Source organism: Enhydra lutris, unplaced genomic scaffold (assembly GCF_002288905.1).
Source record: "Enhydra lutris kenyoni isolate GAN:26980312 unplaced genomic scaffold, ASM228890v2 scaffoldscaffold4, whole genome shotgun sequence".
NCBI classification, from domain to species: Eukaryota; Metazoa; Chordata; class Mammalia; order Carnivora; family Mustelidae; genus Enhydra; species Enhydra lutris.
In genome coordinates, this window is record NW_019154088.1 from 6,208,172 (window position 1) to 6,226,878 (window position 18,707).

Below are 18,707 nucleotides of genomic sequence, written 5' to 3' on the forward strand. Positions count from 1 at the left end.
ACCAGCTAAGGAGGGCACATATTTACTATTTTAATTTCTCGATAAGGAAATAGGTTCAGAGGTTGACTAGCTTACCCAGGATTACAGAGCTCCAACCCCGTCTTCTATGCTGTGTGTCAGGAAGCCTAGACTTTAACACTCTGAAGAAGCTGGAAACTCTAGATTCTGTTCACATACTGGACCTCTTACAGCTGGGGCCTACTGAGGCATTATGAACTGTTCCATAACCAGTTCCTTCTTCACTTCCCACCGTGTCCCAGAAGGCTCACCAGCATATTCTGGCTTCCCCTTAGCACCAGGACCCTCAGATGCTGTCATTCAGCATAACTGAGCTAGAAGGCACGATTTAGATGATGTTCTCTCCTGCTGAGGGCATCTGGGACCTGTCTGGCAAACCTGATCTCCCCATCTCACACGGACCGTGCAAGCAAGTGGTTTCTTTAGCTGCCCAGTTCCACTCCTGGGCATTCAGCTAGACTAAAATAAGAATGGTATCATGTCCTTACTCTAAGAGCCAGGCATTGAACTGAATGCTCTATATTCTCTATATTAGCTCAGGCAATCCCTACAACAACCCTCCTAAGCTGGTTCTAGAATTATCCCCATTCTACAGATATGGAAGATGAGGTTAAAAAGGGCATCTGCTCAAGATAAAAAATCTGGGTAGCAGATTACAGGCTCTATATTTTGTTTTGCTTTGCTCCTGATAATGAATGACTAATAGTCATGACCCTGGTATAATTGTACGCCCGGAAAGCCCCATGAAAGGACACTTAGTGCTTCCCTTCAAGTAGGACTCATCTAACCTCCCCCAGTCAGAAAGCCAGGTCCTGAGCTCTTAGCTTCAATACTGGATCATCTCATTTAAGAAAAGAAGGTCTACATAAGATGAAGAGAACTAGTTAAAAAGCAAGACAGTCTGAGTCCGTGTCTCTATGTCTTCCTCTGTCTATCTGTCTCTCGTGTCTATGTGTGTACCTCTGCGTGGGTAGAGTAAAAACATGAGATGACTAAGTTCACTGTCCTGTGGTCTCAGTGAACTCACTGGAGAAGAGATATCTCTACAGTAACACAGAGCTGTATTTACTCACAACTTGGGTACATGGTCTTTGCAGGATGATAAACTTTATAACTCACATTTCTTACCAGAGACCCTTGCAAAATCCCATAAAACAATCTCCAATAGCCAAGGAGCCAAACAACTGAATGTGTGAATGTCAGGCTTCATCGCTCTCCCCCAGTATCAGAGGTCTAGAGCAGGACAAAGCATTTTGCCAGCAACAAAGGACACAGTTTTTAGAACCTGCGGTTTCAAGAACGCTGCAGGATATAACATCACTTTAAAGTAAATTTGCTTCTGATTCTGCATGCATATCTTTGAAGGAAGTCCCACATCCCCTACATGCAAGCTTTAGGCCCGTGTTTTCAAATAAGAAAACCTTTAGTTAGAGACTGGTATGAGCAAGGGGTGTCTTTGTTTATATCATTTCCTGTTTTCATTCCATGACCAAATATATTCTTTGCAGCACAACTAGAAAGCTCTCGAAGGTGGCAAGTGGAGGTGCCTGAGAGCCTAATTGAACACACTAAGGGCTTCTTGGCGTGGAGGAGTGTTTCACGGTTATGAATAAACTGTTAGCCCCAGTATTATTTCTTGCTGTTTCTTTCTTTAACTATCTTTGAAGTCAAATAAAAACAGTTGTAATGGCAGGCTTACTTTTATGATACCATAATCTCCATGTGTTAGTGAAAGGAATATACTTCCCTAGGATTTCCCTAAGTTCTTTTGCCATTGGGTACGTTCCAGCAAAAGCACATACATTTCCAACAGATTCTTTCTTCAATCTTCACTATTTTTCTTCGTCTGAGAGCTAGGCAGGGCCATCAATCAGTAGAAAGAGGGGGGTAATTGTATATAGAACATTTCCAGGAGATGAATTTCTAAATATATACACAATTTAGAGATAGATGGATAGATAGATAGATATGGGTTTATTTTTTAAGTTATTATGAGGTTTTTAAAGGGGACTTTTAAAAGACACTTTGGAAATTGGTAGTTAGAAACCAGAAATGAATTATCTAGCCTCAGATTAAATTTAAATTCAAAGTGTTTAACTCTGAATACGGAAATTCCCGAATTCGTCTAATAGTTTGTTTTGTTTAAATGCCACTTTGGGTTTAGTTTAAATATCTCCTTCAATATAATCAATCAGCTGCAAGCGTATTACCTTTTTCCCTAAAACTGGTGGTGTGCAGGAATTTGAGATGGTTTTAACTGTTACAGTTGTAGTGGAACTTGTTCTTCCAAGAAAACTGAAGGTTAATGATTTTTGTCATATTGAGACTAAGACTTAACAATTGCTACAGTTGGCCTTTGTTGAGGTAGGCTTCTTTTTTCTCTAGGCCTTTTGAGGTATTCAGAATAGGTGACAATAGCTTGCAGTTGAGAACATATGTAGAGAGACCCCTGTGGCTTATTGGAAAAAGTTGCTCCATGCTGGTTGGGTGTTTGGAAAAAAAAATACAACCAGAGTTCTTTTATGTTCTGCTAGTTAATGAATGCATGAATGTCAAAATGGGCCAATGGCCCATTCAGGGGGCAAAGCCTTAGCAGCCCCCTTCTTTAAGAACACATCCTGAGATGCAAAATACATTTGCTTAACAAATTAAAATAATGAGATAATTCAATTAGCTTCTTTTTAAAAAAAAGAAAGAGAAAAGGGTACATCGGGGATTATTGTTATACAAGAACAGGTCATACTGCACAAAAGGGAACAAACCAGTTTGAAATAATGTTAAAGAGACTAAGAATGGAGAAATGTACATTGAATCATGCGCTTGTGAGGAAATTTACATGAAATAATAATTTAGACTACATCTATTTTCAGTGAGCTAGAGCCAACATTTCACTTTGAAAGTTGAAATTAATTAAGTGACAGAAAAATATAGTGGGCATCTCTATTTCCAAGGACTTCCTCATGCCTGTTAGTGCACGTAAGAAAAGTCTAAATTAACATGTCGCTAGTGAGGGGTCTCTATTCTTGGTTTCTGAGCTCGGAATTATAGCTGAGTAAATCTTTCGGCTCATTAAAGACTGGAAAGGAAAAGTTTTACAGGACCATCCTCATCAAAGTGACTGAACCTCTTCTCTGCAGTTGGGGTGAAATCTAGATGAAGAGGGAAAATTTTTTCAAAGAGAAAGCCGAGGAGAATTTCCTTATGATACAAGGGAGGTGCAGAAAGGGCAAGGGAGGGGAGCAGAGGGAAAGACTGGGAGACAAAGCCAGTGGGAGAAAGTAATGAAAGGGGCATGTTGTGAAAGAAGGTCATGGGGAAGAGAAAAATAAAGCACTCAGCAGAGAGTGAAAAAGAAAGGGGGACAGGGAGGCAAGGATGACCAGAGGCTGGGACAGAACGGGGCTCTGGCTACGTGCTCCTGAGGCAAACCCAGCGCTATGGATGCGGGCAAGGACCCCGCAGTGTGGAGACCCTGCATTGTGTCCCTCTCGTTTGAAAAATGGGACAACGGAAGGTCCAGAGAACTTAATGGGCTTAACTGAGGGGCAGCTGGTACAGGGGCGTGCTGACTTCAGAAGGCCGGTTTCCCAACCGGCTGGCTGAGGCTTTTTGATTCTTCTCTCCCTGCTCCAAGGGTAGGCATTAATGAAATTTTTCAGCTGGCCATAGAATTCTGCACCAAGTCTTGAGTTCCTTTAACCAGATGAAAGCACTCTCACGGTGGGGGCGGGGGGGCGGTGCTGTGGTGGATTTGTAGCCGCCCGCTCAGCAAAGCAAGAAGGGGCGCCCAGCATCACTGGCCACCCACCATTTTTCACCAGTGGCCACAGTGCACGGGTGGGGTCAGCCTAGGGCACGGAGGTGGGGGATAAGGTACTGAAAGGACAAGGCAGGACGTCTAGCAAGGGCTCCGGACCCTAACATGGGAGACTCAAGGCCCAGAATGCAGCCACATAGTGAAGGAGAGGGTCAGCTTGAAAGGAAAGGTGCAAAGTCTTCTCTGCTCTGAGAGATGGGGGGGAGCAGGAAGCTTTAAAAACGGATACAGAAGATGGCACTTGGCCTCTCCCTATATCCCCCTTTGACGCTGAGCATACTGGTGGCAGAAGCTGTGTGAGATTTATATACTACCCGTAAAGGGGATAAATAAGGGTTTTAGCAAAGTGACCGTAATGGGGTGGAAAAAGCACAGTGCGGGGCATGGGAAGGGTTGGGTCCTGGTGGCAGTTTGACCTTGAGTTAATCACTTCCCTTCCTGGGTCTCAGTTTCCTCATCTGTAAACAGAGCAGCTGATTCTCTCAGGTTGGGCTGTTCTGGGATGTTGACTTTGATTACTGAGGGACTGCAAACACATGGAGACGTTTGCTTGGAAAGCCACCGTTGAAGCCTCTCTCTTTGGCCGAGAAGGGCTGAGCGTGAAGGAAGACAGAGGGAGGAAGCCAAACAGGTGAGCTGGCGGGGAGCGAGCTGGGTGCCTGCCATCCCTGTGCCCCTACCCTGCCTCTCTAACTTGCTACTCTAACCAAACGAACCTTCCTTTAAAAAAAAAAAAATGAGAAGCCCCTCCCCTCACACTCACTCGACTTCCAAATTAAAAACATTTTACAGGTTAGTAAATCTCCAGCTGAGGTGATGTAGCAAAGAACAGCTGTGAAGTAATTTTGATAATGATGAGAATAATAGCCACATGGCAAGGTTCAAGGCTTTGCTGTTGCAGCTTCAGTGCTCCTGAATAGATAAAAGTGATTAAATACTCCTGATTATCCCTGACCAATATGTAATGGATTTACAGCCCTTTCAATTAGTCAGTATTTGCTTAGGACTCATTATTTTGTCTTTGGTTAAGTAATCAGCCCAGAGACCGCATGTTCTGTCTAATTCCTCTGAGCCGAGTCAGTGCAGGGCCCTGACCTTTGAAATGGCCATAGCTGCGAGGCAAGAATAACCACCACCAGGGCAGCCTCGTTGGTTCTCCTAGCTAATCCTGACACCACAGGCCAGATCGATACACCTTAGTTTGCTACTAATGTCCTTACATCAAAATGGCCGATTTAGGAATGTGAATTTATCACTCCGCCCTCCCGCCACCACTCCACCCTTTGCCCTTTGTAGCTCGGCGGCAAGAGCAGAGCGGCGGCCACCACCATAAATAAAACTGGAACCTTGTCCTGGACCCATGACACTGTAACTAATGTCATTCAGCGTGGCAACACACAAGTTGGATAATCAAAGAAGACCTTCAGCTTTCAGTGGGCTACTCTATTTTTAAGCATTAGCCTAAAGAGAATGGCCTGAAAACAATATCATAGCAAGCAACCACCTCTGACACCTTCACCGTTTTCCCAGAATTTCCAGACGAACAGGGAAATAGGAGTGCCTGGTTCCTCTATGAGAATATACTGTGATTTTTTTTTTTTTCCTATCACCAGAGCCTTAAAATCAACCACGGACACACAAAACCGAATACAAACAAGAGGGTAAAGATACATTGTTACTTTAAAAATGTGGCGGAGTTGATCTTTCCCCAGAAGGGAACAGGGTGAGCTTATAAGAAAATGGACTTGAACAGCTGAAAAATAATCTAATCTACACCTTACAGACGAAGGTGCTAGAGCACCTAGAACCCTTCTGTGTGTGTCCCAGAAACACAAGCTGCGTTTGCACGTGGCTCCCGCAAGTACAGCTGAACCTGATACTATGAGCTTGGACATGCATGGGGCAAGGTGCTGCCCCCCACTCCCCTTTTTTGGCCTCCTGAAGGAGATGGCTTTCATTAAGAGTGTAATCAGCAGCGTTTACAGACTCAGCTCCTTCCAGCCATTTCCCTTGGTCACAGGGGTGTTATCTGAAGTCACTCTCATACCTTTTAGCATAAATAACAAATTGACTTATACATGCCGTGTAGGGCCCTAGACCAGTTTTGAATAAGGTCCATTCCGGGCCTATTAAAACAAAAACGTCCTCCTTTCTAGAGGGTGGGTAGTGACGGCAAAACCTTAACTGCTCCACTGGTCATCAGATTTCAAGAAAGGGAGAACAGTCACCTTATTACTATTTTCTTAAATCAGTTATCAACCTGTGTCCGTATGCTAGCAGCAGGCAAAGCAAAACTTTCTCTTTCATCTTGACTTACTGTGAGATGCTGGAAGAGCCATGCTCTCATGATATTTGTTGCTACTTTGGGGAAAATGCCTCTTTTCTTCTGGCGTTTTTTGTCCTTGTCTGGGTCGTCGTCATCACCTGTGCCAGGTGAAGCTACACTGTTGTCTAAACCGTCCCCTGGTCGGGAAAAAAAAAAAGGGAAAATACATTAGAGACAACACAGAAAGGGGGCCAACGACAACGTGCAGCTGACGAGCTCAGCTAAGCTTGTTGAGAGAAATCCATTAAGCGGGTATATTCTCTTTTCATTAAAGTATAATTGGAGACACAAATATGTAAAAGACAAAATTAAACCAGCCCTCTTCAAATGTTAATTTTGTGTGTCTCACACTCGCCCATATCATTAATTCCATTATAATTGTGTGCTTGACACAGGGCAGTAGCTCTTTGTCAATTACAGAATCCAATGTGGGAAAACCGCCATCAGAAAACCCATTCGGTGAAAATGCATCCCCATCCCCATAGTGAACACATACTGTAGGGTAATCAAGTTAAATGTTCTGTAGTCTATATATTCTAGGCAGCCTGCATAGGTGACAGTAACTGTGTCACTGTTCATTGCACATAACACACTGCCTGCTCAGCCCCTCCTAGGACTGTCACCTCCGAAGCACGCACGCACGTTCACACACTCCTCCGATGATCCTGCACTCAGCATTTGCATGACAGGAAAACTTTTAGTTCTCTGCACCACTGATCGTGATCATTATCATTAAAAAAAGGAAAAAAAAAAAGAGGTACATGAAGGTAGGGTGCTCACTTAATCAGAAGTTTCTATCAACATCTTCGTCTTCTGTGTCTTTCTCTGGCATTAATTGTACATTAGCAAAAATCATTTACTTTTAACAGTCATAGTTATTTTTTCTTGCCCTCCAGCAAAAATGCCTTGAAAGCCTGCCTGGAGGGCATCTAAATTATGTATCTGAAAAACTCTTCTGGCAAGGCATTGCAGGACCCCTACTTTCTTAAAATTCATACGAGCACGTCTTCCTGTTTTTGGGAAGGCATCAATCAAGGGCAGCAATATATGCCATATCCCTACATTAATATTTGAACTAATAACTTTAAAAAAAGGAAAGAAACAAGATCCGACTTGTGGCATAATCAAATGCAAAATAAATGAAGAATACGGGGACAGCGCTGGGGCTTTATAGATGGCTGTGTTTTCCTTGCACATCATTAGCCTGGAGCCACACGAAAGAGGAAAACAGAGAAGTGGAGAGTTTATGCTCCCTGCTGGTGTTTAAGAAGCCAGGGTCCTGGAAGGACATCTGGGAATTGCGCTGAGATGGGGGTTTTTGTAATTTAAGAATAGATATTCATTAGCAGTAAATGCCATAAATCCCATGCTAAGTAAAAACCTTGTCCAAGAAAGCCTAAAACAATAAACTCTGTGCTCAATGTAGCCTGAGCTAGACGCTCTGCAGCTTCCGGGGGAATGCTGGAGAGCCACCAGCCCATTCCCAGACCTGCTTCCTGCTCTTGGTCAGGGCTACCCCGAGACGGCCTGCCCACTGGGCCCCTCACCTTGCAACTTCGGTGTCAACTCCGTGGGCTCCCCAATACCTGTTCTCTTCCTTTCTCACCAAAAAACTCTCAACCTTCTTTGACCAGAGAAGCAGAAAAGCCACAGCAAAGAGCTGGCAGATTAATTTTATTGACGTTTCCATTTTCACTGCAATGTGATACCCTCCATCACATGGGAGAGATGACCCCCACTATTTACAGACTGACAGGCCACTTCATTACAACCACCCTGCCCCAAGGCAAAGCAGCTCCCTTCCATCTGCCCAAACACTAGAGCATGACCCCGAAGTTGCTGTTCTCTTTTTCTTTGCCGTCTGTTATGATAAAAAAAAAAAAGAGAGAGAGAGAGAGAGTGAGTCAAAGGGACCCCAAATCGTCAAGGAACTAATCAGAGTACAGGGAAACAAAAGGCATTTGACTTTTCAGTACAGGCTCTACGGAGGCAGTCTTCATCCATCTACCCTCCCTATACACCCATGTATACGAGGGGTCCTTGCACAAGGAGACACACACACACAAACACTCACACACACAAGCTCGAGCAGGGACACACGTACACGCTTTCCACCATGCCAAGGAACTGCTGCAAGGCAAAATCTCACCCGCACTAATGGCTTCTGACTGCTCCCTGGCAACCCTAGCATTTTAACCTGGGTGAATGTACTCTCCAAAATATAGACACGGGCGCGATCTCATCAGCTGTTCATGTGACACAGATGGAGAGTGGCTATTAGGAGCCAGGCAGTGGGCCTTGGGGATCTGAGGTGCTGTTCTGTAGCCCGAGGCAATTTTGAAAAGCAGTACCCGGAGATGAGGAAGAAAAAAAAAAAAAAATCCACACTGCAAGTCGAAGTTTGAAGTCGGTCAGTCCGTCTGTCTACCCACCATGGATAAAGATATCTTTGTCTCTTAATGTAAAATCTATGTGGGCTATCTGGATGTACACTGCAGATAATGTATGTATGGAATGGCTCTTCCTTCAGTGTCTTCCAAATATAAAAACACACACTGTAAACAATGCCTGTGTGTATATATTTCTTCCGAAGCACATATGGTTTCTGTGTATATGTTTAAGCTGAAATTGTCAGGATTTTGTTAAAATCTCATTTAGCTCTTTTTGATAGATTTTTGAATATACTTATTTTAAAAGGTTAATTGTTTAATTGGGGGAAGTTCAACCAAAAGAAAAGAAAAAAAGAAGAAGAAGGCATTTGCCTTTTTCCACCCAATCAATGACCTTAAAAATGAGACACTGCATTTCCACAGTGCACTTTCTCGTGCTTAAAAGCAAAGAGGGCTGGTAACACCTTCAAACTATTCAGCTCAAGAAAAATATATATATACAGCTAGATGGAGTGTCCTTTGATGACTGACTTAAACTGGTGACAGTAGGAGCATTACATGAATTTTAATATAAAGCAGTCCATTCTATGTAAGTGTTGTAAAATATTTGAATTTGGATCCAGTGTCACAGATGATTGTAGAGAAAAATGTGCCCGTTTTTATAGTAAGTAGATATTAGACATTAGATTTTTAAATTAATATTAGTGTCTATACCTCCTTAAAGCGAGGAGTTTTCCTCTCCAAATAACACAATAAATGCCTTTTTTTTTTCTTCTGGTGGACGATGAACCAGCTCCATCATGGAGGAATAACAGTAACATAAAGAAAAATTGTGAAAGGAAACTGTGTAGTCTGCAACCTACAATAAAATTGTGCAGAGGATGACGGAGTTAGTAGCTCTTAAAATGGACATTGTTTTCTTGTTTTAAGGCTGTGTGCATGTAAGATGGTTGGCAACCGCTGGCACCTGTGCCAAACATGTTTCTGTGCCGAAGAGGTTTGTGTGTGTGTGTGCATGAGTGTGTGTGCGTGTGTATCAACACAGATGCTTGTGCCGAAAGCAGGATAACATAATAGCATACATCTCAGCATCTGAAGTTAAGATTCAAAAGTGTGGACTCCTGAGGGCAAGAACTGTTTTTTGCTTTCCTTTTTATCCTGAGAGCACACCTCTGTGTCTGACCCGGAGCAGATACCCAGTGATTCTATGTTGGGTGAGGGAATGACTGAACTCATCCAGGAGCTTATGCAAGGACCCTCCCCTCTTTCTGAGAATCCCAAATGGACTCGATCTCGCTCATTTTAGTGCCTCAGGGGCCAGGTTGCCTGTGTGCACACAGTCACTTCTAAACACACTAGGACTGGTGCTTCTCTGAAGAACCCTCTGACCACTAGTGCCTTTTGTGGGGGCTGGACCACTGGCCATTCCACCAGCGTTGCCATCTCTGATGATGAAAAACTAAAGAAAAAAATAGTTGAATGCTCCTTCTAAAAGGTTGCTCACCCCTTCTCTGAGGGTACAAGTTAAATTTGGGGCAAAGATACTCCCAAGAGCTGTGTATTACTGGAATGTACCGTGTGTGACCATGGAAAGTAGTAGTCAAAGCCTGTAGATAGACAATGCTGAAGTGGACTGAATCATCAGGGGAGACCATGAAAAACACAGGTCTCTGGACCTTAGCCCAGGTTCATCGGCTCAAAATACCCCAGAGCAGGGGTAAGGAATTTATATTTTTAACACAATCCTTGGGTTTGCGTACGCAACCAGCCTAGCACTGGTTCTCAAACTGGTTTTTGGAAGCCACTGAACTAGATGACCTTCCAATGTGGAAGAAGATGCAAGCTCTAGAACGGGTAAGGAAGTCACAAGTCTATCCTACTGACATGCATAGCGTCGGTGGTCGTGGTGAGGAACGGCAGTGTAGCCCTGGGCTTATTCACTGCAGAAGAAACACAGCGTTCTCCATCCCATGTGCTGACCAACACAATGGAGCTTCATCCTAATCATCTGGTGATGAAGGAGACAGAGAAAGAAAGAAGCTCTAGAACACTGGCTCTCAAAATGCGGACCAGCAGCATTAGCACTGATGAGGAAAGAGAAATGCAAATTCTTGGACTGTCCCAGACCTAGTGACCTTGAATCTCCAGGGTGAAACCTAATCATCGGAATGGTACTAAGTGTTCCAAGTGATTCTAATGACCACTCAGGTTTTTTGTGGGTTGTTGTTTTTTTTTTTTTTTTTAAGATTTTGTTTATTTATTTATCAGAGAGACAGAGCACAAGCAGGGGGAGCAGTAGGCAGAGGGAGAAACAGGCTCCCTGCTGAGCAGGGAGTCCAATGCAGGACTCGATTCAAGGTCTCTGGGATCACGACCTGAGCCGAAGACAGATACTAAACCGACTGAGCCACCCAGGCATCCCACCACACAGGTTTAAGAAGCAATGCTATAGAGCACAGAGAAGATCTCCTTGACTGGCTACCCTTGGCGGTTACTATCTGAAGGCCTGTATCTAATCTCTGCGTCTTCCTCCTGTTTTAAGACTCTGAGGTGCTGGGGTGCCTCAGTGGCTCAGCTGGTTAAACATCTGCCTTCAGCTCAGATCATGATCCCGGAGACCCAGGATTGAGCCCTGCCGTCAGGCTCCCCGCTCAGCAGGGATTCTGCTTCTCCCTCTGATCCTCCTCCCTCTCTCACTCTCTTGCTCTCAAATAAGTAAGTAAAATCTTTAAAAAAAAAAGAGAGAGAGAGAGAAAGAGAGAGAGAGAGAGAGACTCCACAGTATTTTGAGAGCATCTGTGGCTAGATTTACACCCATGCTCTGGAGAAGCCACACATACTTTCTGTAGCTAAGCATACTATGCTCGGAGCAAGGCACTGATCTGGGAAGCAACCCCAATCTACACCTACCTAAAAAAACACTACTGAGAGAGTTTAGTCACAGGAAGCTAAATCCTGGGATACCATGGGTATCCAGGTGTAGGTAGAATCCATACCCATAGCTATATGGTCAGGGAATCAAGGACGGATATGGACACATTATGAGAGGATCCTCGGATAATTCTAAAGCAGAAATTTCCAGTCCAGAAAATCTACATCATAGAAACTATCTAGGCAAAAGGACATCACTTCCTTTCACTGGCATATTGCCTTATTCCATTTAGCCAAAAATCTACCTGTATTTTAGAGATCAATTTCTTGGCCTGGAATAAACCAATGTTACAAACAGTGACGACGTGCTATGATGAGTCCAGTGTCACGGGGATGTGGCCTTCCTGCCCTATCAGAAATACCATGCAGCAGCCTAGAGCGTCCATCTTCTTCTACCTTTCTACCTTCTCCAGCGCCCTTGAGAAACAAAACAAAACCCAGACAACTACCAGTGAGAAAAATGAGGCCAGGAGTTTAGGTTGTTGTTCAAGAGTCCACTGGTTCTGCGTGGTCAGGGATAAACTAGAATCCTGGCAACTTCAAGTCCAGTCCACTGGGATGCTCACATTAATATCGTAGGTTATCTTTTACTTTTCAGAGCATTACCTCATTGGAACCCTGTTATCAGTGACAGATCTAAGCAACGTTTGATCTCACAAGTGAAGGTCTAAGCGCAGAGGAGAGATTAGATCTACGGTGGAGGAGTTGGGGCTGAGCTAGAGCTGGTCCAGACTGGTCAACATTCAAAAGGAAATGTGCGGCTTTTCCCAAAAGAAAGCCATCGCCTGAAGGGCTTTAGTTACCTGCAGTATAGCAATAGGCTTTGAGGCTAGGGATTTTTTATAACGGGTTTATTGTCATCCAAGTGGAGACACCAGACTGACCTTCAGAGCATAGAGATGCTACAAATACTAGAGAAGCCACACCCACTGTCCATACAGTCAGGACCTTGGGAGCTCTGTGCAGTCCTATTCAACACTTCATAGCACTGTGATCAAAGCCATATATCCCCCCTGCCCCAAAGTCACTTTTTCAATGGTAGAATAAGGTTTCTGTGACATTTGGCACATCGTCAAATAACAGTCATCTAAAACTGACCTCTTGATCTGGTATGAGGACACATAAGCATGTATTTTGGTTGGTGGCATTTGTATTTCTTTTGGGTAAGTCAGTGGTGCATTATTTGATCCCCACCTCCCCAAGTTTTGGACCAGGTTTAAGAGTTAAATACAGTCATACAAAATATATGTTGTAGGGGCTGCCTGGGTGGCTCAGTGGGTTAAGCCTCTGCCTTCAGCTCAGGTCCTGATCTCAGGGTTCTGGGATCGAGTCCCACATCAGGCTCTCTGCTAGGCAGGGAGCCTGCTTCCTCCTCTCTCTCTCTCTCTCTCTGCTTGTGATCTCTCTCTCTGTCAAATAAATAAAATCTTAAAAAAAAAATATATGTTGTAAAAAAGAATGATATCTCATCTGAGAGAACATAGCTTTTTTCCCCTTCTTTTTTGCTAAACAGAAACTCACTATATGCATTATCATTTTCATTGTGTGCCATGTAAATTCACTAATTTCATACACATGCACTTACATGCATCTTCTCAATAGTCTATTTCCAAGAATTAGGTATACTGACAAATACGTAGATATTTATGTACGTGATCCTAAACCTATATGCATATAAATTAAATTGTATCTTTTTCAAATCACTCACCAATTTATACACAAGTGTCCAAGTTTACTCATGGATGAACTGCATATTTTTGCCTGCTACACGCCCCCCTCCATACACAAACACATTTATAGAATACTTCAGATGTCTGTATTTAATGTTAAGTACAGTAGTCCCTATTCCGCACCACTTCCCTATTTCTAGAATACAGGCCCCTCTTCTTCATCAATACTGCCGTCACCGTCATTATCTTCGTTATCACAAGTAACATTCAGTGGGCGTTTGCAATGTTCCAATCCTCACAGCAAATGAATGAAATAGCTACTATTACCAATTCCATTTTACAGATAAGAAAACGTAGACTCAAAGAAAGTAAGTAACTTGTCAAAGGTCACATAGTTAGGAAGTGGCAGAATGCGCTATCCTTCAAAGCCCAGGCTCATGCCCTCTCTCCTCTCCCTTAACCTGCTCAGAGGACAAGAGAATGTGAAAAGTGAAGCTAGAGGCTGGATAAGCCCTCACTACCCCAGACACAAACCCCAAGAGTGAGCTCTTATATATTTACCTCCGTGCTCCAAGGGGATAGCGGGCGACAGCACATTTAAAAGTATCAACCGAGAAACAAGCAGGTACATATTTTACACAGACAGGTATATCCATTCTCTAGAGATAGGTTCATCATTGTTCCCTGGGGACGTAAATGTCAAATTAAATATGATTTTGAAACAGACGCATTTGCGGAATTTTAAAGACTTTTCTGAGCCAAGGGATCATTCAAGTTTCCATGCCTTTAGTCCTTTTCCCTGGGCCTGGAATGCCCTTTCCCTTCATTTTAATTCCTCTCCTTCCCATTCTTCTTTGTCAAGGCAAACTCCTATTCAACCTCCACAACCCAGTGAAAAAGGAAACCCCTTGGCAAAGCTTTCTCCAGTTTTCATTAACAGAGTTGGGGTACTCTGCTTTCTACTTCTTCAGCAGTTTCTCCTAGCCTCTGTCATATTTACTTTTCTGTTTTACAACTTATCTGTTGACTAATTTCTCTGTCCTATTTGACTGTGAACTTTCCCAAGGCAGGGGCTATGTCATTTCTGATTCCCAAACCTTGACACCATAGTAAACATTCTAGTGTTAGTGGCATGGGCAAATTGGCAGCAAGATTCCCTTAGACATATTAGTGGGACCCAATGAGAATATAACCTGCTTTGAAGAAACTGTCCATGATGGCGGCCCCTTGGATCTGGTAACCTGTTCTGGTAGCCTCCAAGCCTTGGGCTCCTCTGCTCCCCTCTCCCCGCTCTATAAGCACTGGGTATCATGGTATCACGTCCAGTACTCTTTGCATATGTGTGTGGTCCTCCTCAGATTCTCGTTACGTGTGGGAGACATGTGTCACATACTGCTGGTGAAAACAGTACTCCATCTCCAACCTGCCCTATTTCAAAGGGGAAGAGGGGCGGTGGGAGAGAGTGGGCTGCGCGTTGCCCAGGCTGCTCAGACGACTCGGAACATTACAGTTAAAATGAAGTATTAAGTAGTCAAGGAACTATAACACACAGTACCTTGGGAACCCATTTTCTGTCATCATTTCTTTGGTTTTTTTTTTTTTCCTCTGGATATAATACTTTGAAAATGGAATTAAAATATACTAACAGTCAAAATATATGTATATTAGATACTATGAGTCAAAAGATATTTCTTTTGGGGGAGTACCTTCTAGAAGTTTAGTTTAGGACATCCCACTGAGAAACCTGCATCAAGGTTTCAAATGAGATGAAAAAAAGAAGCAGCAGCAGCAGCAGCAGCCTTCGCCTAGTTCTGTTCTCAACTACTGCCTTACACAACTTGCTTTCCAAGAACCATCCAAAGTAAATCTTTTTGCACATGCAATTTTTTTTTCACATCAGATCAGGTTGGGGGAGGGGGAAGCTGAAGACCCAGAAATGTGGGGAGGGTGAGGGGCCAGAGGTGGGGTGAGGGGCCAGCAGTGAGACCTGCTAATTACTGATCTCTTTTACTCTCCTGCTGTGCTTAACTGTCTGGACACGTTAAAGTGAAATTTTTCTGTGATTTTTCAAGTGACTAGTTCATGGCCCACTAGCATGGAGGGAAGCAGAAGAGATGAAATGCTTTCGTTTACATGCAACATTTACTAACTGTGTGGGTTTCCGACATTAAAGAGAGGACAGTGACCCAGGCCACCTTTTTCACACTCAAAAGAGCACTGAAAAAACAAGTCTTCATCGGCTTACTTCAGGCTTCCCTGGTCCTGAACACCCTCCCCCCGGGGTAGGAGCAGAAAGGGAAAAACAGAGGGGATTTTATGCTCCTTTCTCTTCAACTTTTCAGGCGGTATAAGCAGCATTTAGCAAATTCAGCCCCAAATGGCTCCAAATGCTCAGAGCTGCAGGGGCTCCTTCTTTGTTATCCTCCCTCTATTTACACAGGATTTACGCAGGCTCTCCACTGAAGAGACCTAAAGCACTTCCATTCTCACCGGCTCTGCCCCATTGTGGCCCCAGCCGCTTCACCCAGGCCGGCCATGGGGAATTTCTGCAACTGGAGAAGAAGGCAATACACGGCTCCCTAACTGGGTGATCCCCGGCCAACCTGGCCGGTGCCTGCAGTTGCAAAGTAGGGGGCTGTGAAGACGGGCTCACCTTCCAGCAGAGAACCAAAAACCCCAGCCAAGGCTGTGCAAAAGCGTGTCCAGAGACAAATAACGTGCACTTTAAAATATGCATCTATATGATATAATGCAAAGTGGTGGGTGAAAAAAAAAATTCAGACTGCAGCTTGGATGAAAACCACTTCACCCACTGGTTGGAAAAATAAAGTGTAAAAACAGACAGATGGACACATATGTAAATGTGGCTGTGTTTTAGGCTTGAGCTGGCAACGTGAGTGTCGTAGTATAGTTTTGCACGCCTGTATTTTCCATATCATGTTGAATCCTGTTAACTGTTGAACAGAAACATCCTCATACTGGTCCTTGACCAAATCAGTCCCCTCAATTTACCCGTCAGGAGCCATAAAATGGCTTTGTTTATTGACTGGAACCCTCTAATCCTTTAGAGCATGGGTTAACAGAAGCTTGCAGTACCCTTCGCCCGTGCTTCACTGAAGTTGGTTTCTCTCATTTGAGATACGGAACTTCACTTGAGAATTTTTAAAAATATTTCCAGAAAGGACATTTAGTCTCACTTGCCACAGAATTCTCCAAAGGATAGTGACTGAACCCAGTAGAGAGGTATAGGCCTTGGCCACTATAATTCAGCAGATGGCTTAATCTCCATGGCAGAGCATAAAAGAATTATACTTTTTTACTCAGTTACCTGAGAAGCACACAGAAAAGTAGAGTCAGTTCTGAAGGTATTCACAGTACATCATAATAAAGCTCTTCTGGGCACTTTAATGATTCATTTTTAGTGATCTCTCAAATGCCCTTTTCCACAGTTAACACTCAGATTTTATTAAGGTAGAAAGCAGGGACAAATGTCCACTCAAGTCCCAGCTCTCAAATTTGACTCTACTTGCACTATACACTACCTACAGCTAAAGCTTTTTTAATGTTCTGTTCACCTCCCTGGAGTGGCATTTCAGCTAACAGAGTTCACAATCTTTCAGCCCTAAACACAGAAGGCTGCTATCTTCAAGTCATCCTAGGAATGTGCCAGATACCATCATCTCCCTCCTGCTACACAAAGAACCAGAAAGAGAGAGACCAAGAGAAGACCAAGCTGATCATGTTACCAAGAGCCCAGAATGCCCCTCTCGGAAGGTTAATCTTTGAACCAGTAAACGTTATAATTAGGAGCCTTGAAGTTGGGCTGAGGCTGGCCATTGAAAGAAAGACCCTAAAAGAGAAAGTATGAATGGAACACATTTCTTTCACCTCATGGTTGACACAAGGGTCATGATTTTTATGGGAAATGATACAAAAATTAGTTGTTATGATATAGGAGTCCCTTTCCCACAACTCCTACAAAAGACAAAGGGTGGTTGGGGAGAGATGTCTTCCCAATTTCACTTAGCTATGTTTCAGTACAAATTGTGAAAATTATGCAAATAACTATTTTGGCACCTTTGCTAGAGGAAAACATTATTAAATTATGCTCTAAGTATTTTGTCTGCTTTAGTAATTACTCTCATGTAACTGTAAATATAAATAGCTGTTATTCTGTTTAAATTTTTAATCATGCAAAATATTGTCACACAAAATGTCCTTCTGTTGCAGTCTAACTGGGATTTTCTTTTTTAAAATATCCATATTTAACCGAAGTGGACTATTTTTAGCATTGAGGAGTGTTTTAGTAAAGATAGCTGGCTAACATCTCTGAATCAACAGGTCTTTCAAGGAAAGATATGGCCTTTATATTTGCAAAAAAAAAATTTCCCGCTAAGGCTTCTTCTATAAAATGCACTTTTAACATTTTACGCTAAACTACAATATAATCAGTCTGCTTCCGGGGACGTATTGACTCCATCAAGCCTATGTTTTCAACATATGCTGCTAATATTCTCATTTTTATCATTAACAATAGGATTTTATATCTAATTGTCTCCTAGCATATCTTATTACAAGATGAAACATCTAAGTAACAAACCAGTAACAAAATCTGTTGGAGGAAATAACAGAAAAGCATAGTTCTATGGGGTAGAGTTATTTCATCCAGTTTTTATGATTCTTACCTCATTATCTTATTTGCTATCTAAAACAGAAAAAGGACAATACATTTTTATAATGTCAGACACTTGATCAGTTTGAATTCTTAATATACTATCTCCCTATGAATTTATAACAGCAGATAATGATTTTCAAATAGCAGGACAACAAAAACAAAAAGACTGATTATTTCTCCCACTTTCTTGATTGTTGTAAATCGAAAACAATAGACTATTTAGTAAAAGTGCAACTTTGCAACTGACGTTGTTAATGCAAAAAGAAATTCTTTAATCTTAAGACAAAAGATAGGCATCTTTATGATAACAACAGCAATAATAAAACTAACACTCTGTAAGACAACTAGATTCAGGTATCACCAACACTCCCTTTGGGATAGTTTTAGGAAGCTAATCACAGCTGTGTATAGACAAAAGAATAGTATTACCTATGAAGCTGATAACTGGTTTTAGGGGAATTCTTCTTAAACCAGTCACACATCAGAATTGGAGAATATTTGTTAATTATTGAAAAATGTTATTTTGTACTTTTTCAAAGACTATTTTCACACAACAGCCTCCTAATATAACTTTGGATTTTTGCTTAAGAAGCTTATAAACTAAGTTATTAGCACTTAGAAAGTATTAGCTACTGTGCATTTAGGTATTTCCACTTATTTTGACTGTTTTAAATATATCTGCAACTGTGATTTGAGAAGAAGCAGGTATCTTTTTGTAATGTAATGCAAAGATCTATAACATAGATGTAAAAGCCCTAAGGGAAACAGATAAAATGACTGCTCAATAAAAATAATCTAAAATATTTTTTACATAGCTTACATATTAAAGAACTACAGACACAGGGACCTTTAAAGTGTACTTTGAATGGATAATGACTGC

The 18,707-nt window shown here is 42.5% G+C and overlaps 1 protein-coding gene across 3 annotated transcripts in view; it reads right to left on the reverse strand.

The window, feature by feature from the left end:
• The window catches only part of LOC111159889 (Meis homeobox 2), a 206,970-nt gene that overhangs the window by 137,429 nt on the left and 50,834 nt on the right, over nt 1-18,707 (reverse strand). For all 3 annotated transcript variants that reach the window (XM_022522565.1, XM_022522558.1, XM_022522572.1), the window contains exon 8: nt 6,153-6,298. In XM_022522565.1, the coding sequence (XP_022378273.1) occupies nt 6,153-6,298 (146 nt within the window). The remainder of the gene's footprint in view (nt 1-6,152; nt 6,299-18,707) is intronic.